Below are 25880 nucleotides of genomic sequence, written 5' to 3'. Positions count from 1 at the left end.
TATGGTTGAATCTGTGCCTGCAGGAAGTCAGCGCTTCTTTAACCGATATTTCATGTCGGTGAACTTGATGGATATATTGCTGGAAAAGGGTTTTGCTGCAACTGGAACCCTAATGAAAAACAGGGTCCCAAAGCCATGTCAGCTAACTGGTGACAAACAATTGCAGAAAGAAGGCAGAGAAGCATCAGTTATGGTGGTCAAAAATAGTCTTGAGCTGGCAATTACAAAATGGTATGATGATAAACCAGAATTAATGGCCTCTACCATACACGGAAAAGATCCTGAGGACATCTGCACAAGATGATCCAACAAAGAGAAGTCTCACATCCAAGTGAGAAGACCAGCAGTCATCAGACAATACAATGAAAACGTGGGAGGGGTGGACTTGTGTGACTGAATGCTGAGCTTTTACAAAATGTCAAGCAGAACCAAGAATCTTAAATTTAAAAGTAACGGAATTGCATATGATTTTTGTTTAACTGAAATATGTCAATACAGAATGTGAAAAAGTTCACTATGCATCTGGTTTAATATCACCTTTATAGCTGGAATGTCAAAAATACAGCAAAGCTTTTTTTCCCATTAAAATTATCCTGACATCCTCTACAGTGGGCATGCTGTTAAATTAAGAATAAAATAAATTTTGATAAAGTGTGAATTGTTTGTCTTACTCTTAAGAGACAGAAAATCACAACAACAACAACAAAAACCTAAACTGAACTTCTTTTTTTTTTCCACTCGGTCTCAGGAGGGGATGGAGATTTTATTTATATATATATATATATATATATATATATGCGCGCTGCACAGTGATATATAGACAGGATGTGTGTGTGTGTGTATGTATACAATAAATTTAAGACTAGATAGATAGACAGTCTTAAATTTTATTGTATTATAGAAAATAAACATGTCGGAATTGAAATTTATGTTGGACCACAATAATGAAAATTGTTTTTATATTTAAAATAAAGATGGAAAGGAACGATGAAGGAAAAGGCTTTCCACTGAACGGAATTCTGATGGTGACTGACAGTGACTTTTTCTTTTCGGCTAACGTGTGGCAGAGCGCGATGAATGCCCATGCAGGAGTGGTGTTCTCAGCCGCATTCGCTTACCAAGACCCGTCCTGTTTCTCATTGGTGAATAGGGTACAGATTGCCTCGATAGTAGAACAGCTCTCATGCATTTTTCCCTGACGAACATACCAACAGACAGTTAAAACAGGAGCCTTCAGAATACCACAGGCCTATTTATTGTTGTAGCTGTTCTTCGGTAAGCAAATAGAATGCGTTTTTTTTTTTTGAGGAGCCAGAAATAGCCGGTATACGTTTTCTAATCAAAAAGCCAGCCTTAAATGAATCACAACCCTCAGTACAAACAACGGATATACGAGGACACTCGAAGGACGCGCTTTATTTTGGAATAAGCTGAGAAGTCTCGATGGATAGGCAGTGACATCTCTTCACTTAACTGCAATACATCATCGACCAAGGAAAATCAAAGAACCCAGGCAAATTGCACCTAGCCTAATATCTGCAATCTCTTGATGTCGGAGGTGGTCGTTTCGTCTCATGTCCGAGTACCTGACGGACGGAAGCGCATTCTCCAGCTGTTTTTATCGGAGGGAAATTAAACACAATGGAGGAATGCGTCAAGCAAACACGAGAGTTAAGCTCTGTTCACTTTTCTTTTCCGGCTCTCCTTTCATGACAATGTCTTGGCCGCAACTGAGTGTCTATATATGCCGTTAATCGTTCCTGATTTAATCCAATACCCCGAATCAAATAAACTAGTCTACTATTGCACTTACTTCTGAAGGGTGTTGGGGCAAAACGATGGTATGGTTCCAGTTTTTCTCTACCATCAAAGGTGATGCGTTTATATTTGGTAGTTTGGTTTTACTTTTTTGTTAGAAGACTTGCTGCTTTAAACTATTTTGTAGGCATCTGCAGTAATAAACCATAGCAACAACATGCATCTAGGAATAGATGAGCCCAGGGAATGCCAGTACAATCAGATCTGTACACATAACTCTTCACCCATGGAGACTCCCCACACAAAGAAAAGGAGAGTAAAGAGAAAGTGGCAGGTCTTTCCTGGCCGGAACAAGTTCTACTGTGATGGGCGAATCATGATGGCAAAGCAGACCGGGGTGTTCTACCTCACGGTGGTGCTTATCTTGGTCACCAGTGGACTTTTCTTCGCATTTGAGTAAGTGTCACAGTCACTGTGCATAGCCCATATTCTGTTTTTACTAGGTGCATGTTGTTTTTCCATGGTATTAGCTGGCACGTCCCAATTTGCCCCAGCATCAGGCTTCAGACTTGACTCATGATCCTGATGTTGGTTGGGTCAAACAATTCCCAGTTATGATGGTTGGCATTCCTCACTTATCAGTGGATAGAGATAAAATAAAAAAAAGAGGACAGCTGCACACACCTTATCATAGAAAAGATGCACTTTTGTCAGAGGGCCCAGTCATTGGCAACTATTGCGTTATGTTGAAACTTAGGTTTGAAGTTTTCCAGGAGAGAAATTTTGATTCAGTTTAACATCCCTGGGTCAGTTTCCCAGACAACACTAAAGCCCGGTTAAGTGTTTCATTTGATTAAATGGTCAGTGGGGGATTCTCTTTCAAAAAGCCTTTTTAGTGCAATGTTAAACTAAAAAGTCCAGTGTTGTCTGAAAAACTGAGTTTATGTCTATAAAGCGTCACAGATTAGGGTTGTAATCTAGGATTAGTTACCTCTTGTTGGTACAGTTAATTTTCTGTAATTATATGAAATATTATATGTGATCCAGTGTCAGCCTCTTCTGAATTCTCTGATTAGGATTGTACTCATGAAGAAAGTAGTAGAGAATGAACATGCTGTGGAAATCCATTCTGTCTGGCATATCCACCAGTAGCTGTATATGACTGTGTTCACTTGCGTTTGTTGTAAAGGGTGATTTTGTGTTTCTTGGTCAGGTGAAGAAATTGGTGTTGACGTATGTGAATTCTTACAGTCCCGAGTTGGATGTAAATTCCTAGTGAACAAGGGGAGCTTGTGTTGTCTCGTGTCTCTTCAGGAACAGGCTCAACTATTCAAAGATGTGTGGTTATGATACCCAAGGGGTTTGTGTGGGCCCATAACACTGCTTAAGTGTAATTTTTAAGTGCAATAATAAGTTAATCAAACTTTAGACTAAACTTCTCATCAGAAACATTTCTTAAGTGAAATATTCAATTTGGAGCATCACATGACAGTGAAAAGTGAACAATCATCTTTTGAACATAATGTTTCGCTTTTGTTATGCTTACTTTGTGAAGGAAATGCTCATGTCCGCTGGTGGGAGGCCAAAGCCACGGCCTCTGAGCATAAAGGATGTGTAGGATGAAACGTTTCCAGTGTCCCCTCCCTTGCCTCTATCCATCTCCTCCCTACAACCCACAACCTATGCTGCAACTTTCAAAAACGTGGCACCTCCTCTGTTGACGTTTCCTTGGCAACGGTTTCCTTTCTCACTTTTATGTGTGCTTTAGAACAACAGACGTCTCCTAGGAAACAGTAGAAAACCCTGCCCACGGGTTGATTTGGTGCCCCCGGCTGCGTCATGCTATTTTAAATGGCAATAAAAGTCATTAAAGTGGCTCTTCGTGCCATTAGAGCCAGCACTTAGTGCTGAGACGCAGAAAACTGTAGTCCCAGAGTTCCAAAGCTGTCATGCAGGTTTTGTGTAATGTGACATTTAAGATGGTCTTGGAATTCACTGGCGGAGATAATTATTTTCCAGCTGGTGACTGAGAACTGTTCAGATTTGCATTTATGCATTTGAAGGGGCAAAAAGAGTCCGTTTTGCATTTCAGTTGCATATTCATAGACAAGAGAGGAAGTAGGATATTACATTCCATTTATAGGCTGTCCAACATAAGCCCAGCTGGACTAGCTTTGGTCCTACAGAAAATGCTCTGTAACTTCAGTATGTCTTCCATACGACCGTACACCCTAGCATAGGTACAATCAGCATTATTATTTTATGGTAGTCTTTACCTAAGACAGGGTTGGATCTCCATGCTGGAGGAGCCTTCTGTGATTTTGTATGGCAGTTCCCATATGCAGATACAGTAGACGCGCCCTGGAATGTAAGCACAGGAGAAAGACACAGCAGCCAGTATGAAGGTCTCAGTGTCCAGTGTCCACGTTTAGCTGCAGAGTCTGCTCTGTTTAGCCCTGTGTGTCCTCAGAAATAATATGGGGATGCCACTTGAAATATAATCCTTCAGTAAAGTCAAGAGCAAAACATGCCACTGGCTGGGGCAGACACAACAAGGCATGATTAAAAGGTCTCCTGAGAGATACACAACCTTTTTTTTTAACGAACAGCTGATTGTATCTGCACACTTGATTTGGAGTCGGTTAAGACAGCATCAGATAACACGGAACAGCAATTGGACCACTCAGTTTCCAGCATAAGTCATTATAGCTTTGAGGCAGGATACTAGCAGACAGTGTGACTGGATTTTGGGTCAGTTGTGCTATGAATTGTTTGCAGATGTATTAAAGTAGACATCTATACAGCACGTTTTATCAATGTTATAGGGCTAGTCACACTAAATCAGGGTTTTTTCACTACATAGCTTTGTTTGTTTTGGTTTTGTATACATCTGTGAAGATGTTGCACTTGTGAAGTTTTTATTATTTACTATTATTAATAAACTAGAGTAAACTAACAAGCTAGTATACACCACATAAACCACATTCCAAAAAATGTGATATTTTCCTGTGAAAAAAATCTTGACTGTAATCTGCACTTATATTCTTTCTGCATGGCCTCTCTTGAAATAAAGTAAAGACTGAAGATTTCAGATGCCCCAGTCACACACAGAGCAGATATCATGGAGAATTAAATCCTGATGGGATCATGGGACAAACATGGAAGAGCTGTCTCTGAGAGTAACAACAACAATTCTATTAAAATACCACAGATGGTTTTATCAGGAAAAAAAAAAAAAAACTGCCTAAGGAAACCTCTAACAACCTCTGCGTTAACAGCCTCTGTTTACATTTTACGTATGTCTCTTGAAGATCTGAAATCATATCAGGATTGTTCACTGCAGTGCAAAATATTAGCCAAGGATTGCAGCTGTGGTGAAACTGGGCCAATTTCTTGTTATTGTTCTTTTATAGCTTGTTTCCATTACTTCATCGTTCGCCTGTAGCTAAAAGGTATTGAATGTTATGATAAATATTAAAAACAAAAGCCTGTTATCAAAAAAAAATTATTTTCCCTGATTCCATGTTGTTCAAAGCCCAATAAACACAGTTATAAAGACGGGGGCCCATGAAGAACCAAGAGTACTTTAACCAGGTTGGGGACAGTGTAAGTGTTTTATAAGGACACATGTACATACTATTTATTTCTGGTGTGCTTAAAAGGTTCATGGAGAAATGTGGAGAAATGCACTTTCTTGCAAAGCATCGTGAAGCACTAATTGAATCTCCCTTTCATTTCTTTGTCCATTTTCATTTAGTTGCCCTTTTCTGGCCTCCAACCTGAGCCCTGCCATCCCAGCCATTGGCGGAGTCCTGTTTCTCTTCGTCATGGGCATGCTTCTCCGGGCCAGTTTCAGTGACCCAGGAGTTCTGCCTAGGGCCACCCCAGATGAGGCTGCAGATGTGGAGAGGCAGATAGGTAGGCATGTGCACAGGTTGGCCTCCGCTGGCGCTCAGCTTATTCTAAAGAACTCTTGGCTTTGATGAGGGCAGTGTTGATCTCTTGAGGTTACATCACTACCTGGCAAAAAAAGTTTCTCTTCAATGGAATGATTTCTTTGACCTGGCAAAAACTTCTACATTTTGAAAGCACTTCAAACAAATAGATGAGAGTTTTTTTGATGATTTTTTCATTTTAATTGTACTTCTACAGATTTCCATGCCAGGTATCTGAACATGTCAGAGAGCTTGGGTGTTTACTTTTGCTCTTTTCACTTTGGAAAGACCTCGATGTCTATTGGCTAATGTAGAGGGACTACTCAGTGTGTTAGGATTTGGAGTGAGAGGATTTGCCATTATCTTTTCTCCTCTTGGGATATGCATAATGCATGTTCTTCTTCTGTCAGAGTCTGCTGCCATTTTAAATGGGGGAAAACTGGTTAAATATTCATAGAGCAGAAAATGAAGTGCTCATTGTAGTGTTTTTTTTTTCTCACATTTTGAAGGCTAATATTTAACTCGGGTGAGAGGGTAAGTGCATAGTTGTACACACATTAGCAAAGTTAACCACACCTCAGGCACCAAGCAACTCTATTATCATACAAATTCTTGCATGAAAATGGTTGGGGGGAAAAAAAAATCTTGACTGACTTGTTTCTTCACGCCGGCATAATCTACTCACTGCATAGTGTGGCGATGCTACCTCATGTTCTTCACTGAGGGCTTCATACACCCTTATGCGAGAAAGTAATTCACTTGGATTCAGAGACATGTAGATGGGGCTGGGCTGTTAGGATGACGGCATTCCTCGTGCTCAGGAGAATAATCTGATTCCTAGTAAACACTAGGAATGCTTCATTATGCTCCAGGGTTTTTATCCCTGCTGATCCATGTATCTTGAGAGAGCTTGAGAAAAGTGCTGTGTATCATGGAATACCATGCGTACAGGTCGAGTGCACCTTAATGTAACTATTTAGGGTTAGTGGTGTAATGCCTCGGCACCACACACTTAGTGTTTCATCTAACACACCTGGGGGGACTCCTACTGAGTGTCAAACCTTTTTGGTCTGAATTAGGTGTGCTAGAGGTGGCAGGAGACTGAATGGTGTTGTGTCGTTGCCCTCCAGGGCTGGAATTTGCCACCTGTGATCCGGTTTAATCACGGTGCATAGAGTGAAAGACGGGCAAGGATTGGTCATGCTTTAGACGTGGTGATCGAAGGTTCCCTCTGTGCTATGGCTTGTAGATGCAGCCAATGGTGCGGGTGGTCCGGGCTATCGGCCTCCGCCTAGGACCAGAGAGGTGGTCATCAACGGGCAGACGGTCAAGCTGAAGTACTGCTTCACCTGCAAGATCTTCAGGCCGCCACGAGCGTCTCACTGCAGCCTGTGTGACAACTGCGTGGGTAAGCATGAGGGTGAACGAGTGAGTGGGTGAGTGCGACTGTGTGTCGCACTCTCACCGACTGCCTTTTTTTCTTTTTTAATGCAGAGCGCTTCGACCACCACTGTCCCTGGGTGGGCAACTGCGTGGGAAAACGAAACTACCGTTTTTTCTACCTGTTCATTCTCTCCCTCTCTTTCCTTACCATCTTCATCTTCGCCTTCGTCATCACCCACGTCATACTGAGTGAGTAACACTTCCCACCCACACCCACTCTTCAGTCGCTGCTCTCAATGCTGCCAGTGTTTTTATCCGCACACATATTCTGTGGGTTAAACTGTATTTCTGACGTTAGCTTATGTGTATCTTCTGCAATTACAGCCATTTCAAAGCGCCATACATTGGTGTAGTTAAAGGCATTCAAAAGTGTCATACACTGCTATAATTAAAGGCACTCTGGAGCTTCATACACTGTGATTTATTGACAGTATTGCTGCCTTAAATAGTCCAACCAAATGTACTTGAGATATGAGTCAATCTGGAATTGGACAGTGATGCAGTTTTCATCGGTTTGCTTCCAGGATATTGGATTTTGAATATGGCAATTGTTTTGTTTTCTCTATGGTTCACCTAATATCTATGTAAACTTCCTCAAAGTTGATATTCTGTGTGATATAATATATATATATATATATATATATATATATATATATATATATATATATATATATATATATATATATATATATATAATTTTTTCCATGTCATTGTATTAAGCTTCCTCTTTGAGAGCTTGTGCAGCTCTCTGTGCATGGGGAAGCTTCATCTTATCAAGTGGCTACTCTTCTCCGCCTTCTGACTGACAGTAACGGAGTCGCGGTTCTGGGGGCCGCTGACAAGGCAACATCTGTCCTAGCGGTTTCTGGGCAAGTCGTGGAAGGCAGTTAGCCACTGTTCATCGCACATGGCCATTCAGTCCCACCTCCAGGATGGGGGGCAGGCCTTGTTTACTGGTGGATCCGCCTACGTGCACGTTCCTCGGCTGCCCTAGATGATTAGCGCACAGACTAGCTTGTGGCAGGGGAAACAAGCAGCGAGGTAGATGGCTGTTTTAGGTCATCAGTAATTGCAGAAGGAGTTGTTGGTTCAGTCTATAGGAAAGTATCACAATATTGTGAAGTATCATAAATATGGTCTCAGGAATATGTGCATTATATTTCAGGGTCTGTATAATCAGTATAGCTCTTTCTCTGCTTCAACATTTACCAGGTTGTGTAGCAGCTGTCACTATTAAATCTCACTTCACTTCTTATTTGTTGCTGTATCATGTACATCGAGGCTGCCGAAGTCTATCGCTCTGCAAAGTTTAGTTTCAATCTTAATTCTAATCCTAACACACCTGATTAGTGAAGCTTGTCAGGTGCCAAGAGTGCTGGATTCTAGAAAACTCTATTGGGCGGTAGACCTCCATAGACCAGCCTTAGGCACACCTGATATATGTATTTCTGCTAGTGGGCAGCTCTTTTCATTACATGTGATTTGTTGGGTAAGCATTAGCATTGTTCACTATTGTAATTGGCTGTTAAAATCTAGTTTATCTCACAGGCTTATCATTTCATTGTGCCTCTGCCCATGGCTAGGAGTGTCACACATCCCTGTGCCATTTCCGTGCATTATATAACCCATGCTTTGCCTGCAGGATCCAACCGGACTGGTTTTCTCAGCGCCCTCAAAGACAGCCCTGCCAGATATCCTTCTACAAAGGCCCTGTGTGTCTGGGTGTGAGGGTGTGTGTGTGTGTGTGTGTGGAGGGGTTGCTAACAATCTATTTCTAGCTTTCACACCTCCAAAGCCCAGTGACAAAGAGCAGTATCTCTGAGTAGGTTGAGAGAAGTAATAACATGGCTATACACCCACTCACTTTCCATTACCCTCTCAGACAGCCGTTCCATGGGAATATAAAGGAACGCAGCTTTAATGTAAAGATGGGAAAGGGTTTGAACAGGGAGTTTGAACATGGAGGAGTCAGGATGTCAGATGACATCTTTCCTTTTGTTGATTTTTGTTACTGATGAGATGCCTCGTGGCTGGGTTCATTAGTCGAAGCCCACCTGCTGCTCTCAGTGAATTATCAGCTTCCCAGGTATCAGTTACTGCCTAATGATCTCTTTTAGAGAGAGAGAGAGAGAGAGAGAGAGAGAGAGAGAGAGAGAGAGAGAGAGAGAGAGAGAGAGAGAGAGAGAGAGAGAGAGAGAGAGAGAGAGAGAGAAACAGAGAGAAACAGAGAGAGAGAAACCTGCAGGTAATCACATGCACATTCCTTAGTCCCCAAGCAAATAAATCTCACAAATGAGCTTTCTGAACTGAAGGGTTGTATAGCAGGTGTTGCCAGTAAAGGGCAAAGTGAAGAGCAAGTGTCACTTTTTATAAACTAAAATAAAATACAAACAAACTACATTGAATCATAACTGAAACAAAAGGCAAAGGATTATTGGCCTTAAAACTAGTAGGTTAAAACATATTGATTTTTTATTTCAAGTTAGGCTCCTGTAGCTCACCTGATGTAGAATAAGGAACTAGCAATATCAAACTCTTCGGTTCAGTTCCCAGGCAGCACACAGACCGTCATGCTAATAAGTCACTCTGAATAAGAAAATCTGCCAAATTCTGAAAATGTAAATGTAAAATGGTTGTGGTTTGAAAAGAATCTTCAGGCTCAGATTAGGACTTTAAGGCAAAGTCTGGCTACAGATTACTAACACTAAGGTTGTGATTAAAATCCTAAAGTTTAAAAAAACATAAGAAATCTTATGAAATCATAAGATTTGTAATATATTTTCACATTAATATGCATTTGTAATTTGTCTGAATAGCCATTACTTGGATTCATTTACATTTCTAATAAAAATAATGCATAAAAAATAGTGTAGTGTAAAAAATCTTGTATCTTAGCTTCATATTCTTATTTACATCTCAAAGCTCTGCTGGGAGAGATACCAGACACCTTTTGGACTTTTGTTTTGACTGTGACTGATAACCATTCATTCATTTGGGTCAAGAAGAGAGAAAGTGTGAATGTGTGTGTGGGTGTGGTGTGTGTGTGTGTGTGTGTGTGTATGCATGCGTACATGCATGCGTTTGTGTATCTGGACTAGTCTGGATGTTGTCATGGAAACAGTGTTCCGCTTTCCTTCACTGGTGCACTGTGCTGGAAGTTGTGGTGTGTTTTTTCTCCGTCTGGTCCATCGTGGGCTTGTCAGGCTTCCACACCTACCTGATCAGTTCCAACCAGACCACCAACGAAGACGTGAGTTAGCAATGCCGTTCTTCACCCCCTGTCTCCTCCTTTCCTATCCCAACCGTCTGTGAAGAACCTCCTTGCGTGGTGTTACGATGGTTAGCATCCCAGTGAGGTGTGCAAACAGTGAGCAAGAAATAGTTTTAAGGGCTTGAATGTAGGCAGTGTAGAGCACATATTTCATTCAAAATCAGTTATGCAATTCTGTTCTATACCAGCCCCTAGAGCATAGCTATGTTGAGCTACAGGAGATGCTCAGAGGTGCTTGAGAGGCATTGGCAGACTTCACACGTCCCAGAGGACGAGTGCATACCCTTCACTGGTTGAGGATATGGGCATACATGATTGAGCTATGAATGAATCAGCAAAACAAAATCTAATGGCCATGGGAAGTTGTTACGCAACTTCAGGGCCCTGTGATTAAAATAAATCCATTCTTTTTAAGCAGAATTTTAAGCCTGATGTGTGGGAACAGTTGAACGTTTCATCATAGCACGGTGTCTCAGAATTGCCTCATTCCAGTCTGCAGTTTTGTCCCAGACAGCAGCTCCTGATCTCATGGAGCACATCCTTGTTTCAGATCAAAGGGGCTTGGTCATCCAAGCGGGGCAAGGACAACTACAACCCCTACAGTTCCGGCAGCATCCTCACCAACTGCTGCACCGCCCTGTGTGGCCCCCTTCCGCCCAGGTGAGTTGGCACCAGTTAAAGCACATCATTCACTCGTGTTTTCTTTTTCTTCTTTCTGTTCTCCCTCATCTCCTCACTAAATCACACTGTCAGTAGTTAAACTGAATCTGAGGGGGGGGGGGGGAAGTTTTTCAATTAAGATTTCCATCTGCACCCTCAGGAAGTAATTACATATGCTCGCTGATTCTGGGAATTGATTTGGCTTTGTCGGAAGCACTGTGATGAGTTCAGCAGTTTGCAGGGCCGGTGTATGAGTATGAACAAAGTAGAGCAGCCCAGATAACCACTCCACTCTGCTCCTCTGGGCCGCTCTACTGCAAGTGAGTTATTTGTAGGCACATTGGCAGTAATTCAGTAATTCCTAGATTACTTGGCATTATGGGTATGATGGCTGCCTCTCTTCATTATTGTTCATGGTGAATACATAATTGAGGGTTGTCTTGGTTTTTTTTTTTGGTTTTTTTCTTTTGAAGCATCTTCACACACTCACACACCCACACACACACTCTCATGCTGACGCACGCCATTAGCAAGTTTCCCATTAGCACAGGGAAATGGCTGAGTCTGGCTTGGTACAAGTAGTTACCATCTGTTTCATGTGTGGGTGTGCAGAGTGGGAGGAAGTCCCAGTTGCTTCGTACACATACACACACACACACACACACACACACACACACACACAAACAAAGGCAGGCAAGCACCGAGTGGCAGGGACCCTCTTGAGTGCCTCAAGCTCACTCATTCTGGAGCTCTCACCCACGTTCGATGACTCACGGACTGTGTTTGCTCCAGGCTGCTAATCTGCTGTCCTCTCCTCTCCTCTTCTTCCTCACTCACTCTGTGTCCACCCTTCAGCTTGATTGACAGGCGAGGATTTGTGGAACCAGACAGCGCTCAGCCCATGGCTCAGTCAAACGGCACCAACACATGTCCCTTGACTCAGCTTCAAAGTCATATGGTAAAATCTGTGGAGTGAGGGGGTGGGGGGGCATATCCTTTCTCCTCTGTCAGAGTGATAAGTGCATTGTTAGATCAATAGGAAGTACCTCATTTATACGCTAAGGTTACTCTTTAATAACTCTGTGAGATAAGTGCATAATGTGGTATTGATGTGTTTAATCTGTGTTTGAGTACTGAGGGGATTCCTGAATAACCAATACTTGTGTGACATGGATGCCCGGCACAGGGTCCAATATTCAGTGCTTTCAACCGACTAATCAGTAGCATGATGGAATCATGCCATTCTTTTGTTGTTGTTGTTTTTTTTTAGAATAATATGGAAAAGCATAAACAACAAAATATCAAATAGGATTTTATCTCAGAGGGCGTGTTTTTCATTTTGTGATACTACCAATGTTAAAACGGGTGTTTTGTTTTACTAATAACCTCTTAGCTTCTGCCTTCTAGCTGTGGCTGGTGTTCTTAAACTTTATCGTGGTCTTCTTTTCGCCAAAAGCTCTTCTTTCACCAAACCGTTTTCTTCTCCAATGAGTTACCCTATCCCATATTTCTGTTAACTACTTCCTATTGTATTTTCTTTGCATGTGTCTATCCTTACTTCTCTCTTTCTCCCTCTTCTTCTCTCAGTGTCACCAAGACCAGTGCATCCAGAGCACCAAATTCGTTTTGCAGGCTGCTGCCACCCCACTCTTGCACACCCAGCCTGCATTGCTGAGCGGCGGAGGCCCCCTCATGCATGGGAAGTCTACCGTGGGGGTTCCTTGCTCAGTGCTGCTTCCCAGCCAGGCCTCCCTCCCGCTCCTCACCTCCCTTCCCTCTTCTGTCCCGGGCATGAGCTGTGGAGGAGAGCTGCTGTCTCTCCACGACTCAGAAAGCCACTGTCCCCACCAGCTCCCCCACCAGCACTTCATCGGCTCAGAGGAGACGCCGTCGCCCCCTGCCGTCATGCCCTGCGCCGCCCACGTGGGCCACCACGTGCACCCGGCACTGCACTATGACCCCGCCAGTCAGGACTCGCTGCACGAGGACTCCGTGCGCGGGCTGGTGAAGCTCAGCTCCGTGTAAGGAGTAACAGGAAGGTTCGGCTCGAGTGGACCAGCCTTCGAGAGGCTCGAGCGGTCGAGTCAGGGCCAGAAGCCATACTTTTTATCCGCACAGAATGACAACCACTTCCAGTGTGCTTTTTGTCGTATTAAAAGGCTGTCAGGCTATAACTCCATGAGACCCAAGCAAGGACCAAAAGCAGAGTCTTGGTACAGGAGAGCTGATTGGCTAGATCCCCACCCCAAGTGTACCTCAAGGTGAATTCTGTGCTTAAGGACCAAGTGCAGCATACGTTATCAGCCTACTGACACAATGACCAACCTTTGTTTCTATTAAGGATGTCATTGTGTAACCGAGTCATTCCACTACAGCACTGAAAATGTGACTATGGGCAAGGTCAACCCCAGAAATCTGTGTTACTCCCTTGTACAGGGATGTTTCATGACTATGGAGTGATGTCATGATGTCACACAGGGATCTCACATGATTCTGGAGTGATGTACTTTAAAATGGAAACACACTGATTTAAATGCAATCTCACTGCCTTTAAAATCTCTGGGGTTCTGACAATATGACAGTGGTTTGTGTGACGATTATGAAATATGCTATCGTCATATTGCATCACATTTTTTTTTGGAAATGTTGAAATCAAGTGCCAACACATTATAGTGATGTGACTATGTGCCAAATACAAGTTTACTGATTTACCATTGTAGAGGTGATATCTTGTCAATAAATTCACTTTATATGGAATCCACATTTCTATCTTTCCTAAAAGGCCTGAAGAAAAGCCAGCCCACCTAACAACGTCTGGGACAAATATTTGCACATAAAATGTCTTTTATGTGACCTTTGTCCTTTGTACACTTCCAGGTTTATCCTGCTCAAAGTAGCCAATAGTAGGTAATTTCACATGTACTGATGACAATAACGGCTGAAATGGTAAGTACAGAAAAGGTGATAATCAATACCCTGATAGCTATGGTTATATCAGACATGGTATACTTTTACTGGATGACAATTTATTTCCTATGTTTTCACAGAAAAATAAGCATTATTAACAACACCCATTATTGACAGGGCACCTATCCAGAGACTATTGATGTTAGCTGATAGCTTGGTGAGAAGCCACAAATTTTAGTTCTGTCCAAACCTCAGCGTTCTAACAACTGAACTTCATGGTTGCCATATCATATGGTATTACAAATCTCAAATGTTAAATGCTTACGGTATTTGTCCTAAGTGTTTACAAGTTAAAGAGAAAATTCCCAAGTGTTTTTTTTTTTTTTTAATTAGGACATAAGTTTTTCTAAAGTTAATAATCAGCAGTAGATCAGTAAATAATGTGTAGAGGAAGTACATTTCCATTTCTTGTGGAAAAGACCCAGCAAGAATATTTGAGGTAACAAGTTTACCAACGTTGGTAACCCAACATTTATTGAGCCTGATATTCTCTTTACTCAGGTGACACCTTAGATTTCTGTAAGGCTAGACAGCCTATATTAAGGTCAACCAATATGAAGGTGACATCATCTGTCATTTATTAGGTTTTTTAGTGCCCTGCAACGGAATTACAGTTGTGCAAGTTTATAAAATTTCTATCTATAACTTAAAATCTATTAGATCCTATTTATAATTTAAAATCCAAAAACAAAAGCCAGAAGCAATATAGTGGTATAATTTATATAGAGAATTTACTTAGCACATTACATACAATAGAAAATAAACTTGTAAAATATATTAAGTATTTTAGCATAAAATTAGAGGAAAAACACCAGTTACAATTTACATGTCCCTGGGGTGGACATGACCCAGTTTTTGTACTTTCAGATTAGGGCGCAAGTAGCCATAGATAGATGAATAACAGAATTTTGCATACAAGGACTTCGACTATGCCCTCAGTGGACAAGGGCTCCCTGATGACCTTCAAGTGTAGCGCTGTTTGCAAAGAGGACTGTAAAGATTATATTTAGTAAGTACTTTGTTAAGCAGTCAATATGAAGTACATGAAGCAAGCTTTTTGTCTTGAACATATTTTCATCAGCGCCTTCATCCACTTTACCTGGCAGTGCAATAATTAGTAACCATGTCAGAGTCCTCTCTTAATTAAAGATCTGACACTCAGTTTTAATGACTGGAAATGCTAAACCTGGATCCCCATAACAATTTCCTGGTGTCTCAAGCAATCTGAAAGGAGTCAGTGCTGTGTGAAGCTTACAGAGCTGAAAGTCCAGATTCACAGTCCTGGGCTTCAGACAGCCTTCAGTGCTAATCTCACTCTTTAATACTTCGGTGGTCTGTTTCTGTGCTTTGGTTATTTGAGATCTCTTTATGGGTTTACCTTGGGCTATGTTTTATTATGGATTATTGCTTTTAATGAACATCAAACGCTATAGCAAAACTGCACAGTATTTATCACTTACTAATGTAGTCACACAATTAAGAGCCATATGTACACAGATATGTAAGGTTATATACAGCTTGAGTTTAAATTTGAGGAGAGGATACATTATTTAAAAAAAAAAAAAAAGCTGTAATTGTCAGTAATTATAGTATTCAGTATGTTGTACATTACTGTTATAGCATAAGTCTTTTAATAGACAAACAGATGAAATGGGACCATTACTGGTAGAGAAGAGCAGACAGGTCTCACACCCCACAGAATTCAGGAGTAGTTCCTAATTTGACTGCATTCGGTGAGATTTAGCAGGTTTCAGGATTCCACAGCATTCCCTATCTTGTGAAGCAGTTGCAGAATATATAATTTATTGTTGCCACAATACTATTCTTTAGACTAATCATACTGCAAATGGTCATGTTACTGCACCCCATAAAGCACATATATAATGTGCTTCATCTGTTCTGATAAAAGCTAAGGTTGTTCGTCTGTCTTTGATAAATAAACACATTCTTTTAATTAGCTGTAGCTTTAAAAACTTGGTCAAAATAATGCAGTTCTTGAAACAAATGTTTTGCCTATATGGGGTAGTTCTATTCAGCTTCCCCTATACATGAGATGAGACAAACCTTTTAAATCCACAAACTAAGACAGACACACACACACACACACACACACACACACACACACACACACACACACACCAAGTTTCATACACAACAAAAGAGAAAGAACCAAACAAATAAGAAACTAAAACAAAAACATACAAACAAACACCACTCAACCCCAAGGCTTAAAGGCTTTGTTGTCATTCATTTTTTTGTTAAAAAGGTGCATAACTGGTTATGAAATTTGGTCTGGCTGTGGAGCTCGGGTGTAACACATCAGGCCGGGACGTGAGCACATGCGGGCCTGATCACCACATCCTAACGTCGAGCAGCTGCACGTCGCCCATTATTTCCAGCTCGTCAACACGGCTGAGGTCCTGCACACGGTGTTTGTAGCTCAGCTGGTGAATCCCGTTCACCGCCACCTTAAACTCCTGCACCTCACACAGAATGATCATCTTGGGAGGGTTGAAAAAAATGCAGGAAAACAGCGTCAGTGATCGGAAGCAACACCAGTCTCCTCCAATCCAATGAAGCACAGAAATGCTACTTGAGTGCCAACAGCTCCCACTTGGTGGACATTCTTTAACTGCTAAACATGAGAGTGTTAGTGAAGCAAGTTAGGTAGGTGGATGGATGAATGAGTGAGTGAGTGAGTGAGTGAGTGAGTGAGTGAGTGATAAGCCTGGTCCCTGAGGTGCTTTACATCCAAGAACTGGAACACTTGATTCTCATTAGAACACAATTCGGTTTCCAACTTTGTATTTTGTATGTACAAAACTAAATAACTCTTTTCACACACCAAATGCCCTAACGGGATCTCCGCACTACAGCTGTGCTTGCAGCTACAGGATCTGATAGAGTCACTTACCTCAAAGTATTCCCCCGGCTGAAAGGGGAAGCTGGGTAGGGTGTTCTCCTCTGGACCCCAGCACTCAGACAGGTAGGAGTTCCGAACAAACACACCGGTCTTAAGACGTGGGTTTAGGTGTAGTGCAATGTCCTCGGAGCCCCCAACGTGCAGGTTCACAGTGAAGCTACACACAGTGGTGCACGGGGGGGAAAAAAAAAGAAGCAAAGCACAGAAGTCACTAATCAGAAATCATAGCTGATACAACACCTAATCAAAGGCGGCTTTATGTTTTCAGACCATACATATTAGACATTTATTACTTTGTGACATTATCCTGGTTCATACCTGTGTGAATAGGCACCAATCTGGCCCTTGATAGTGATTGTGTGTCCTGGACTCAGGCCCTTCGTTAGCTTTCTTCTAAATGGAAGACTCTAAAAAGCAAGTACACAAATGTAAAGATGACACCTTGTCTTAGATCAGGTCCCACGTGTACTTTATCTTCCTTGAAACATACAGATTTGATGTGATGCTGAAATGAGCTTCCTAGAGCTGTTCTAGAGCTTCAGAAGCACTTTGCTTGCATAGCTAATGAAGGACCTCTGATCAAAATGTATTGCTTCTTTGTAAACCCCTGTACACTCGTGTGTGTGTGTGAGGGTCCCCCTTATACTCCAACTTTCTACGAGAGGCCTGACAGTTCAAGGGTGTGCTGCAGTATTTTTGCTGTTCTTGGGCTTGTGCTTTTCTGCATTGAGACTCCTGTCATTCCTGGGATCTTTTGGAGCGGCTCCTCCAGCTTAGGGCTCATAGCTCACAGCCCCGAGCTCCCCATCACCACTGGGACAACCCTGGTGTTAACCTTCCCCATTTTCCTGGATGTTACCGTCCCCTCCTGTATATTACATACATTTCAGAGTGACAAGTGCTCACCATATCGAGTGATTCTGACAGCACAGCCTGCAGGACAAAGTAGCACACAAAGAGCATGTTAAAGAGCCTGCCTTCACCTTCACCGTTCAAACATACAGAAAGAAGCTTGGTCCTGGTAAGAGGGTATTCTAAAGACGACACTACAGCCAGTCACGCGCCAAGCTCTCTGTTTCCGTCCGTGGCTCTGAGCATTTTGTCGCTTTCCAGTTGCCTTACGCAACTGATTCAGCCGCTGAAGGGCTCAATTATGAACCAACGAGGGGAAATGCATGTGATTGAGCCCTGAGATTGCGAACCACTTCCACAGGAAATCAGTATTGATTGCGAGTGATTTCGATTTGGGCAGAGGTTATAGGTTGTTTAAAAAAAACTAAACAAATAAGAAAATGCACATTGTGTGCATGCACACAAAGAAAAACACATAAACCAAAAAATGAAAACTGCACAAATAAGGAATTCCACTCACATTATCCTTTGTCCCTGGCCCAGCCACATCAGCTAGAGAAACGGCTGAATTCTGTGAACAAAGACATGGCCTTCACAGCTCCTTTGACCGTTTTTAGTCCAAACCACACTGCTAATATCTGAGCAAGAGCCAAAACATTGATTCCTATGCAGAGCTTCTCAGCCAGGCCCTGTTTTTGAATGTGCTCTACTGCCCCCCACCCAACACAGCTAGACCAGCTTAGCTAAACTTTAAAACATAAACAATCACGTGGCCATGACCTGTGAATGAACAACTGCTTTACGCTTTATGCTTATATTTTATACATTGGTTAAGGTAATGTTCACGATGGTCATGTCAGGTACTTACTGTACTTGGGAAGAATCCTATGGCCTGGATCTGAACCTTCCCTGATATTGCCAATGTGTCCACCTTGCCCAGATCTACTCTGTGCTTATATTCTAGCACATGAGCACCATTTACTGCCACCTGGAGGTAAAGATTAAAATGGCAGAAACAGTTACTGGTAGAGAAACTCACTTTAGGCAAACTCAGTTTCTTAAAGCTAGCAGGAGAACTGTGGGCTGAGGACAGATTAGGGTAGGCAATGAGGAAAGAGTCACCTTAGGTTTTAGTAAACCTTCCACCTGCTAAACTTTCTTTCCATAACCACTAGCTGTATCAGATTTACCAAGGTGGACTGCAAAGTGATGCTAACTCTTGGAGTGAGGCTTCACAACATTAATCTTGCCCACTCTAAATCTCCGGACTGCGAACCTGTGAACTCTTGTCTCATAAACTTTGGAATAACGTTCTGTGGCATTTACTGACGGGGTCAGTATCACGTAAAGTCTGTGAAGGTACAGACTATTATATTTAATTTAATATATATCTTTTTTTTTTTAACAATGATTTTGCATTTACCTTGTAAACATCTTTCTCTATTAGTATGATGATCTCAAAAATGGCTCCTTTCTTGAACGGCATTAGAGAGTGGATATCCTCTTTGCCCCACTGCTCATGCTGCAAACTGTTACAAACGATGTAGGACTTCTTGAAGCGAGGGTTAAAGTGGAAGGCCACATCTGCCCTGGGCTTAACACTGCTCCCACATGTGAAATCCACCTGAAACCTACAAGAAATGGTGTCTCTCTTTGATTGGCTGCTCAACCTGACCTGTTCGAGTTTAAAAATATCATCGATCTATCATATCCATCCTGGTTAAACTAAATTTAAATACATTATTCTGTAGCTTCCAACACTAGACTTTGGTCAGTGGGAGAGCACCTCTCAGCGGACTCTATTTCATTTAAAACATAATGCTTAAAGTAATCGTTTATTGTTGCATTGTATACAAGTCCTAATTTAAATTTAATTGTGCCCTTATTTTACTAGTATGGTAGTAGAGTTTACCATATGTAAACTCTACTGTGTTAACTCTTTGCTTCCCCCTGCCCATTTTTCCCTGTTAGTGGGATCCCTTTTTGCTTATTCTGTGTTTATGAGTTTTTTTAAGACTACGCCATACAGAAACGGCATACTCTGGTTCTTCTTCTACACCAACGCTACAACACTATACATTTTTAGAGTGACTATACATTATTTCATTATATGTCTTAGTAATTACAGATTTAACTGAACATAACTTGAATATAACTGTCAACTTCATGCACGTGAAAACAGCAGTGTACCATAATGCAGATTATATATGATTATATAATATATGCAGATACCTGTCTGCTTCACTTGGAACTGATCCTTGAACAAGAACCATTTCGCCTGGAGTGAGTCCCCCAAGAATGGTTACAGCGAGCGGAATTGTCTGTGAATAATTAGATTAGTTTGCTCTAAATCAAACCTTTATTTTTCCATCAAGTTAGATAAATACAAAGGATCTGTGGGGAAAATGACTTGCTACCCATTTCAACCAGAGAAATCATTGCCTAACATAACTAAAAACCGTTGTAATTTTAACAGTTTACTGCGATTTGCATTCAGTGAAGCCCAACAGTACAACTGAACTGACTGATAAAGGCTCTCTATTGCCTAAGAAAGATAGCTAGCAGCTACCTGGCAAACATTTTTCTTTTGCGCCAGGACTTTTGAGATCAACATATCACAGACAGGACAAAAGAGTAGTAGTGAGATTACTACAGTAGTAATCAGATAACAATCAGCATGAAAACGATGTGCAAATAGCAGTATTTCGCACACTTTGTCAAACTGCACAAGTTAGCTAGGTTAACCTAGCTAGCTAGCAGACAAGCGAGTGCTGAATAATAATTTATGAAATAAGAGTAAATTTCTCACAGGGTTCAAAACAGTTTGTTTCGGATTCCTAACAGACATGTTGTTGTGCTGTCCAAATAGGTCCTACTGTATCCAGCCCAAATTAATTTGGCAAACTTATGGAGTATATAAAAAAAATGTCTGAGCTCACGTATATTACAGTTTAACTTCCTTGTTCAACAACGCTTCCGACGAAAGAGACCAATGACAATGACCTGCGTCTTGTGACAATGTTCCTGCTGGTTTTTTGCTCTTATCGTTAAAACTATATTTTGTACATTTTTATAGTCACTCGTTCATTTTCCTATTGTATTCGCAAGGTTGTTCTATTTCCCTCCAAACATGAAATCTTGCTATTTTTTGTTTCATTGACTACGTATTCACGAATCCTGTAGTTGAACTGCGTCTTTAAAAAGTTGAGAATGTCACGTTATCAAACAAGGAAGTAACATGTCAGCTGTAAATCGGGTGATAACTTCGTGCTTTTGGTAGTATATGCCTAGTTGATGCTAGCGGACTGTTGCTGCAGTGCAACGGGGAGGAATCCGCAATGATCGCACACTCTTTGGGCTTGTTTCTTTTACCGTGCATTTGCTTATGCGCTGCTGAATATTATCTTGTGGATGACAGAATCGGACTGGGAAGACGATTTGATGGTATAGGCGGCTTAAGTGGAGGAGGGGTAGGCTATGTCTCTTAAATTCACTTGCTGCTTATTTGAATGAACTTCAGCAGTGTAGGGGAAAAAAACGTTTTGTCTTTGTTCTTAGGCCACTTCACGACTTTTGATCAACTACAACGAATCTTATCGGAGTCAAATACTGGATTACCTGTTCAAGGTAGTAAACTATACCATTCTATACTAAATAATACATCCACATATGGTATTGAGACAGTTCAGGATATAATGCTGTATTTAGAATACTAAATGCTTATCCCATGACTACGTTTTCTCCTAGCCTAACTTTGGCGCTTCATTGCATATTCTTAAAGTAGAAATTGGTGGTGATGCTCAAACCACAGGTAAGAAATAATCCATTTGTGCACGTCACTGTACTAAGTGGTAATGCAGCAATTTTAGTGAAGATATGAAAATAAACGGCATACTTAAAAAGCATTGTTGCACAGACGTGACTGCCACGTCAAGTGATCAGCTGAATGTCACAAGGTTTCAGGTTAGTCAGGAATAGTCACATGGTTGTCAAGTTTATGATTTTTTTAAATTGACAATTTTAGTGCGGGCTTTGGGAGTACAAGCAGAATTTACAGCATCTTATAGTGCCCATCAGACAACAGTTAATTATAGTTTTCAGATGACAAAACATAAGGTAGAGAATCTTTGCTTAATTTTTACTTTTTGCATCTTTATAAAAGGCTATGATTAGAAGATCTGAAAACCCATAGAGGGTATAAAGAAAACAACTGTCCTGTGTATGTCCACAGGAAAAAGGGAATAACCAGTGATTATACTACCACATTGCCTTTTAATTTTTTAGTTTTACAAGCTTGCAGTACATATGGATTTTTTTTTTCTTCTGTAAGACAGGACCCTGGGTATACAGACTTGTACAGTCTTATTCAGCCAGGGACAAATTAAACTTTCATTCAAAGCCAAGGTAGCATCCTATTAAGAATGATATGCCTATTTATTCATCTATTAATCCATCTATGTCTTTTGTTTTTTTTTGTTTTTTATAGATGGAACAGAGCCATCACACATGCACAATGAGAATGATGAAAATTATTTTCGTGGTTATGAATGGTGGTTAATGAAGGAGGCCAAGAAGAGGAACCCGGATATAATTCTTATTGGTAGGATCTAATTAGACAGTCAATCTTGAGAAGGAAAGCAACACACCATGCAATTATCTGCTGAATCTCATGTTAGCTGATCTGATGTTGTTGTTGTTGTTATTGTTGTTTTTAGGTCTTCCTTGGGCATTCCCAGGATGGGTTGGTCAAGGGAGCAACTGGCCATACACATTTCCAAACATTACAGCTAATTATGTAGTTTCTTGGGTCATTGGAGCAAAACAACATCATGGCCTTGATATCAACTATATAGGGGTATGTTCTGAATGTTCTGTTATGCTGTATCTTCACAGTTATTCAAGATGAGCTTGTATTTAACAATACAATGTTCTGTTTTTAAGATATGGAATGAAAAAGACTACAATGTAAAGTACATAACGGTAAGAAACTGTCATACAATTTCTTAAATTGGGAAATTGTAAAATCTCTCAAATTCTTTTAAATCAGTATATCATTAGAACAGTTCATGAATAGTTAAAACAACAAAGCCAGAAGTAGTTTGGTGTGTGTGTATATATATATTTGTTTTAAAAATACTATCTCCTATGTTTTGTACTGTGACTGTCCAGGTGCTTCGAGACACATTAGACCGAGCTGGTTTAACAGGTGTAGGCATCATAGCAGCAGATGGAAACTGGGACATTTCAAAAGCCATGCTTGGTGATTCATATCTCAATGATGCTGTTGAGGTCATAGGGTAAGAATCTGTTCTGAATCAATTACTTGTAAATACTTTTATTATATGACTTGAGTCACAATGGGGGCTGAAGACTTTTGTTCTGTTGCCAGTGTTCACTACCCAGGCACCATGACCATCAAGGAGGCAATGATTACAGGGAAGGTGCTCTGGTCCTCTGAAGATTATAGCACGTTTAATAATAACATTGGTGCAGGATGTTGGGCACGTATTCTTAACCAGAACTATGTAAATGGAAGAATGACCTCGTGAGTAGAATGCTTTATGTTGTTTAGGTTTATGTTTTCATTTCCAAGAAATAAATGTAATGCATGACTTCTAAACTATTTATCTGTTTTGGGTGTCTTTTTTAAACAAATAAAAATAGGACTATTTCCTGGAATCTCATAGCAAGTTATTATGAAGATCTGTCTTTTGGCCGAGATGGTTTGATGACAGCAGAAGAGCCATGGAGTGGGAATTATGTTGTGGAATCCCCAATATGGATAACTGGTACTCAGCAATCAAAACAGAACCAGTGGTACTGAGGTTAAAAAAGGGCAAAGTTCAAAATGTCAAGTAATCTACAGTTGCCTTTTTGTGTTTCTTTTTTTGTATGTACTCTAATTTGTGGTGTAGCTCACACTACTCAGTTTGCGCAACCTGGTTGGACCTATCTGCAGACCGTGGGGCACCTCAAACATGGTGGAAGTTATGTAGCATTAACAGATGGCAATGGCAACCTCACAATTATAATAGAAACCATGGTGGGTGTTTTATGTTTTCCTTCGTCTTGTGAAATGTCAAGTTTGCGTGAAACAGTTAGATTTTAGCCTGTTTTCCTTCCTCTTTTTGCAGACCCACGATCACTCAGAGTGCATACGGCCTTCACTCCCACCATATACTGTTTCTCCCCAGACAGCAACATTTCAGCTCAAAGGTTCCTTCGTAAGTGCAATGACTCCTCGTAAGATTTCCAGGCCACTAAATATTAACTAGAAAGTTTATTTGTTGTCCCTGATGTTTTTTAGGTTGCACTCACTGAGCTCCAGCAGTGGTACTCAAAATTAAATTTTATGAACAAAAAAGACACACTCTTCCAGAATATCACTCCCATCAAGGTAAAAATGACTCCTCAAATTCTTAAAAAAAGAAAGGCGAGATCAAGATATTTGCGTTCTTAATATCCTAAACAGTACATATCCCTAAATTTGTGATCAGGTGTCCAATGGGTATTTTACCTTGCAACTGGATGTTGATGAAGTTTATACAATTACAACAGTTACCAGTGGGCACAAAGGCCTCTATCCTGATCCCCCAGAGGCTGCACCATTCCCCAAGAAATACTTTGATGACTTTAATGTCAGTAAGTTCCTTTACTCTCTTTATGCTCTTAAGCAGCAACACTATGAAATGCAAGGTAAAGGTGGTAAAAACATGGCACCAGCTTGCTAACCATGCTCTAGATTAAGCTTTCTAATATGCTCTTTCTCATCATATTCCTTTCATGATCAGGTAGCCCACCTTTTTCAGAAGCCCCGTGTTTTGCTGATCAAACTGGAGTGTTTGAGTACTTCAGGAATCTAACAGATCCAGGGCCGCATGTGTACACCTTGCGCCAGGTGGTTACCCAGCGGCCGGTAACGTGGGCTTATGATGCTGACCAGACCATCACTGTCATAGGAGACCACACCTGGTGAGTCCATTACAGATTCTGTCTTCATGACCCATTTTTTAAAATCCACGAAGTAGCATCAGGGCAATATTTTGTGGCCTTTTTAAAATTATTTGTTTAGTTTTCAGGTAATGTTATTATTTTAGTTGCCTTCATTTGCATGCTTTGGTGGGATTGATTCTATGCTTTTCATTTCTGTAGGCAAAACCTGTCAGTGTCCTGTGATGTCTACATTGAAAATGAAAATGGAGGAGTTTTCCTTGCAGCCAGAGTTGATCAAGGAGGGGAATCGGTCAAGAGCGCCATGGGTGTTTTTTATTGGGTATTTGCAAATGGCACATACAAAGTGACCAATGACCTAGGTGAGTGACCATTTTTTTCTGTTTATTTTTTTTCTTCCAAAAAGCTGCAACAATAGTGTTTCTCATTGTTCCCCAGCTCCCTGAGATTAGACTAAGCGTGATTTCTTCTTCTTCTTCTTTAAGGTGGTGAGAAAGTTCTTGCTGAAGGGTTGTCTGGTACAAGAGTGGGCATATGGCACACATTAACTCTCACTGTAAAGGTAAAAGTTTTATTCTTTACAGTACTATATGTCTGTTTACATGAGAATTCATCCCTAATGTTGCACTTTGTTTCAACAGGGTTATTTTGCCTTTGGGATGCTAAATGGTTATCCTCTGTGGAAGAATGCTGTGGTTCTTCAACCACTAAATGGGTGGGCTGCAATAGGGACAAACTCTTTTGAATATGCACAGTTTGATAACTTTAAGGTTGATGCTGACTGATCCCTTGTTTAATTTTAGATGTACATTCAAAATGTGAATACTTGAACACTTCAGCACTGACAGTTAGCGTTGTGTTTGAGGATAAAGATAACCGTAAATTCCATTTAAATGCCTTTTAGATGTGTGTGTGTGTGTGTGTGTGTGTGTGTATATATATCCTTTTGTGGCGAATGTATGTATGGTAATCTGAGATTATTCATAGTAAACGATAACTGTAAATTTCCAATAAATGTACATAGATATGTAATTTTTAAAGAATGTTTTCTATTTTTAATAAAGATTTTACGATTCAGAAAGTGTATCATTCATTTCAGACTGTAATTGTACTAAGTTTT

General features: G+C 40.9%; 3 protein-coding genes across 4 annotated transcripts; 2 read left to right on the top strand and 1 right to left on the bottom strand.

The window, feature by feature from the left end:
* The first annotated feature begins 1058 nt into the window (after nucleotides 1-1058).
* On the top strand, nucleotides 1059-13817 carry zdhhc14 (zDHHC palmitoyltransferase 14). The gene is made up of 9 exons (XM_026999042.3): nucleotides 1059-2214; nucleotides 5516-5676; nucleotides 6943-7101; nucleotides 7188-7325; nucleotides 8779-8827; nucleotides 10284-10386; nucleotides 10958-11067; nucleotides 11923-12025; nucleotides 12655-13817. The coding sequence occupies exons 1-9, from the start codon at nucleotides 1976-1978 to the stop codon at nucleotides 13090-13092; spliced, it is 1500 nt and encodes a 499-aa protein (XP_026854843.2). The 5' UTR covers nucleotides 1059-1975; the 3' UTR covers nucleotides 13093-13817.
* A 918-nt stretch (nucleotides 13818-14735) lies between these two features.
* Nucleotides 14736-20800, bottom strand: lgals8a (galectin 8a). The gene is made up of 9 exons (XM_026998739.3): nucleotides 20619-20800; nucleotides 20042-20130; nucleotides 19233-19440; nucleotides 18678-18797; nucleotides 18330-18380; nucleotides 17864-17890; nucleotides 17276-17364; nucleotides 16949-17114; nucleotides 14736-16535 (listed from the first exon to the last, which is right to left on the bottom strand). Exons 1-9 carry the CDS (start codon nucleotides 20655-20657, stop codon nucleotides 16386-16388), a joined length of 939 nt encoding a protein of 312 aa, XP_026854540.2. The 5' UTR covers nucleotides 20658-20800; the 3' UTR covers nucleotides 14736-16385.
* A 220-nt stretch (nucleotides 20801-21020) lies between these two features.
* Nucleotides 21021-25841, top strand: galca (galactosylceramidase a). 2 transcript variants are annotated; one of them, XM_026998727.3, is made up of 17 exons: nucleotides 21021-21279; nucleotides 21368-21436; nucleotides 21557-21620; nucleotides 22296-22409; nucleotides 22525-22664; nucleotides 22751-22789; nucleotides 22979-23106; nucleotides 23199-23354; nucleotides 23474-23598; nucleotides 23725-23852; nucleotides 23944-24033; nucleotides 24117-24206; nucleotides 24307-24451; nucleotides 24601-24781; nucleotides 24962-25122; nucleotides 25246-25322; nucleotides 25402-25841. In XM_026998727.3, exons 1-17 carry the CDS (start codon nucleotides 21148-21150, stop codon nucleotides 25543-25545), a joined length of 1983 nt encoding a protein of 660 aa, XP_026854528.2. In that variant the 5' UTR covers nucleotides 21021-21147; the 3' UTR covers nucleotides 25546-25841. The 2 variants fall into 2 exon arrangements, with proteins under 2 accessions (XP_026854528.2, XP_081573226.1); XM_081717100.1 differs by lacking the exon at nucleotides 21557-21620 and having other exon boundaries at nucleotides 21235-21279.
* The last annotated feature ends 39 nt before the right edge of the window (nucleotides 25842-25880 follow it).

The sequence above is a fragment of the Electrophorus electricus genome, chromosome 7 (assembly GCF_041902795.1).
Source record: "Electrophorus electricus isolate QZ-2024a chromosome 7, ASM4190279v1, whole genome shotgun sequence".
NCBI lineage: Eukaryota > Metazoa > Chordata > Actinopteri > Gymnotiformes > Gymnotidae > Electrophorus > Electrophorus electricus.
This window is presented reverse-complemented; position numbering and strand designations above follow the sequence as displayed.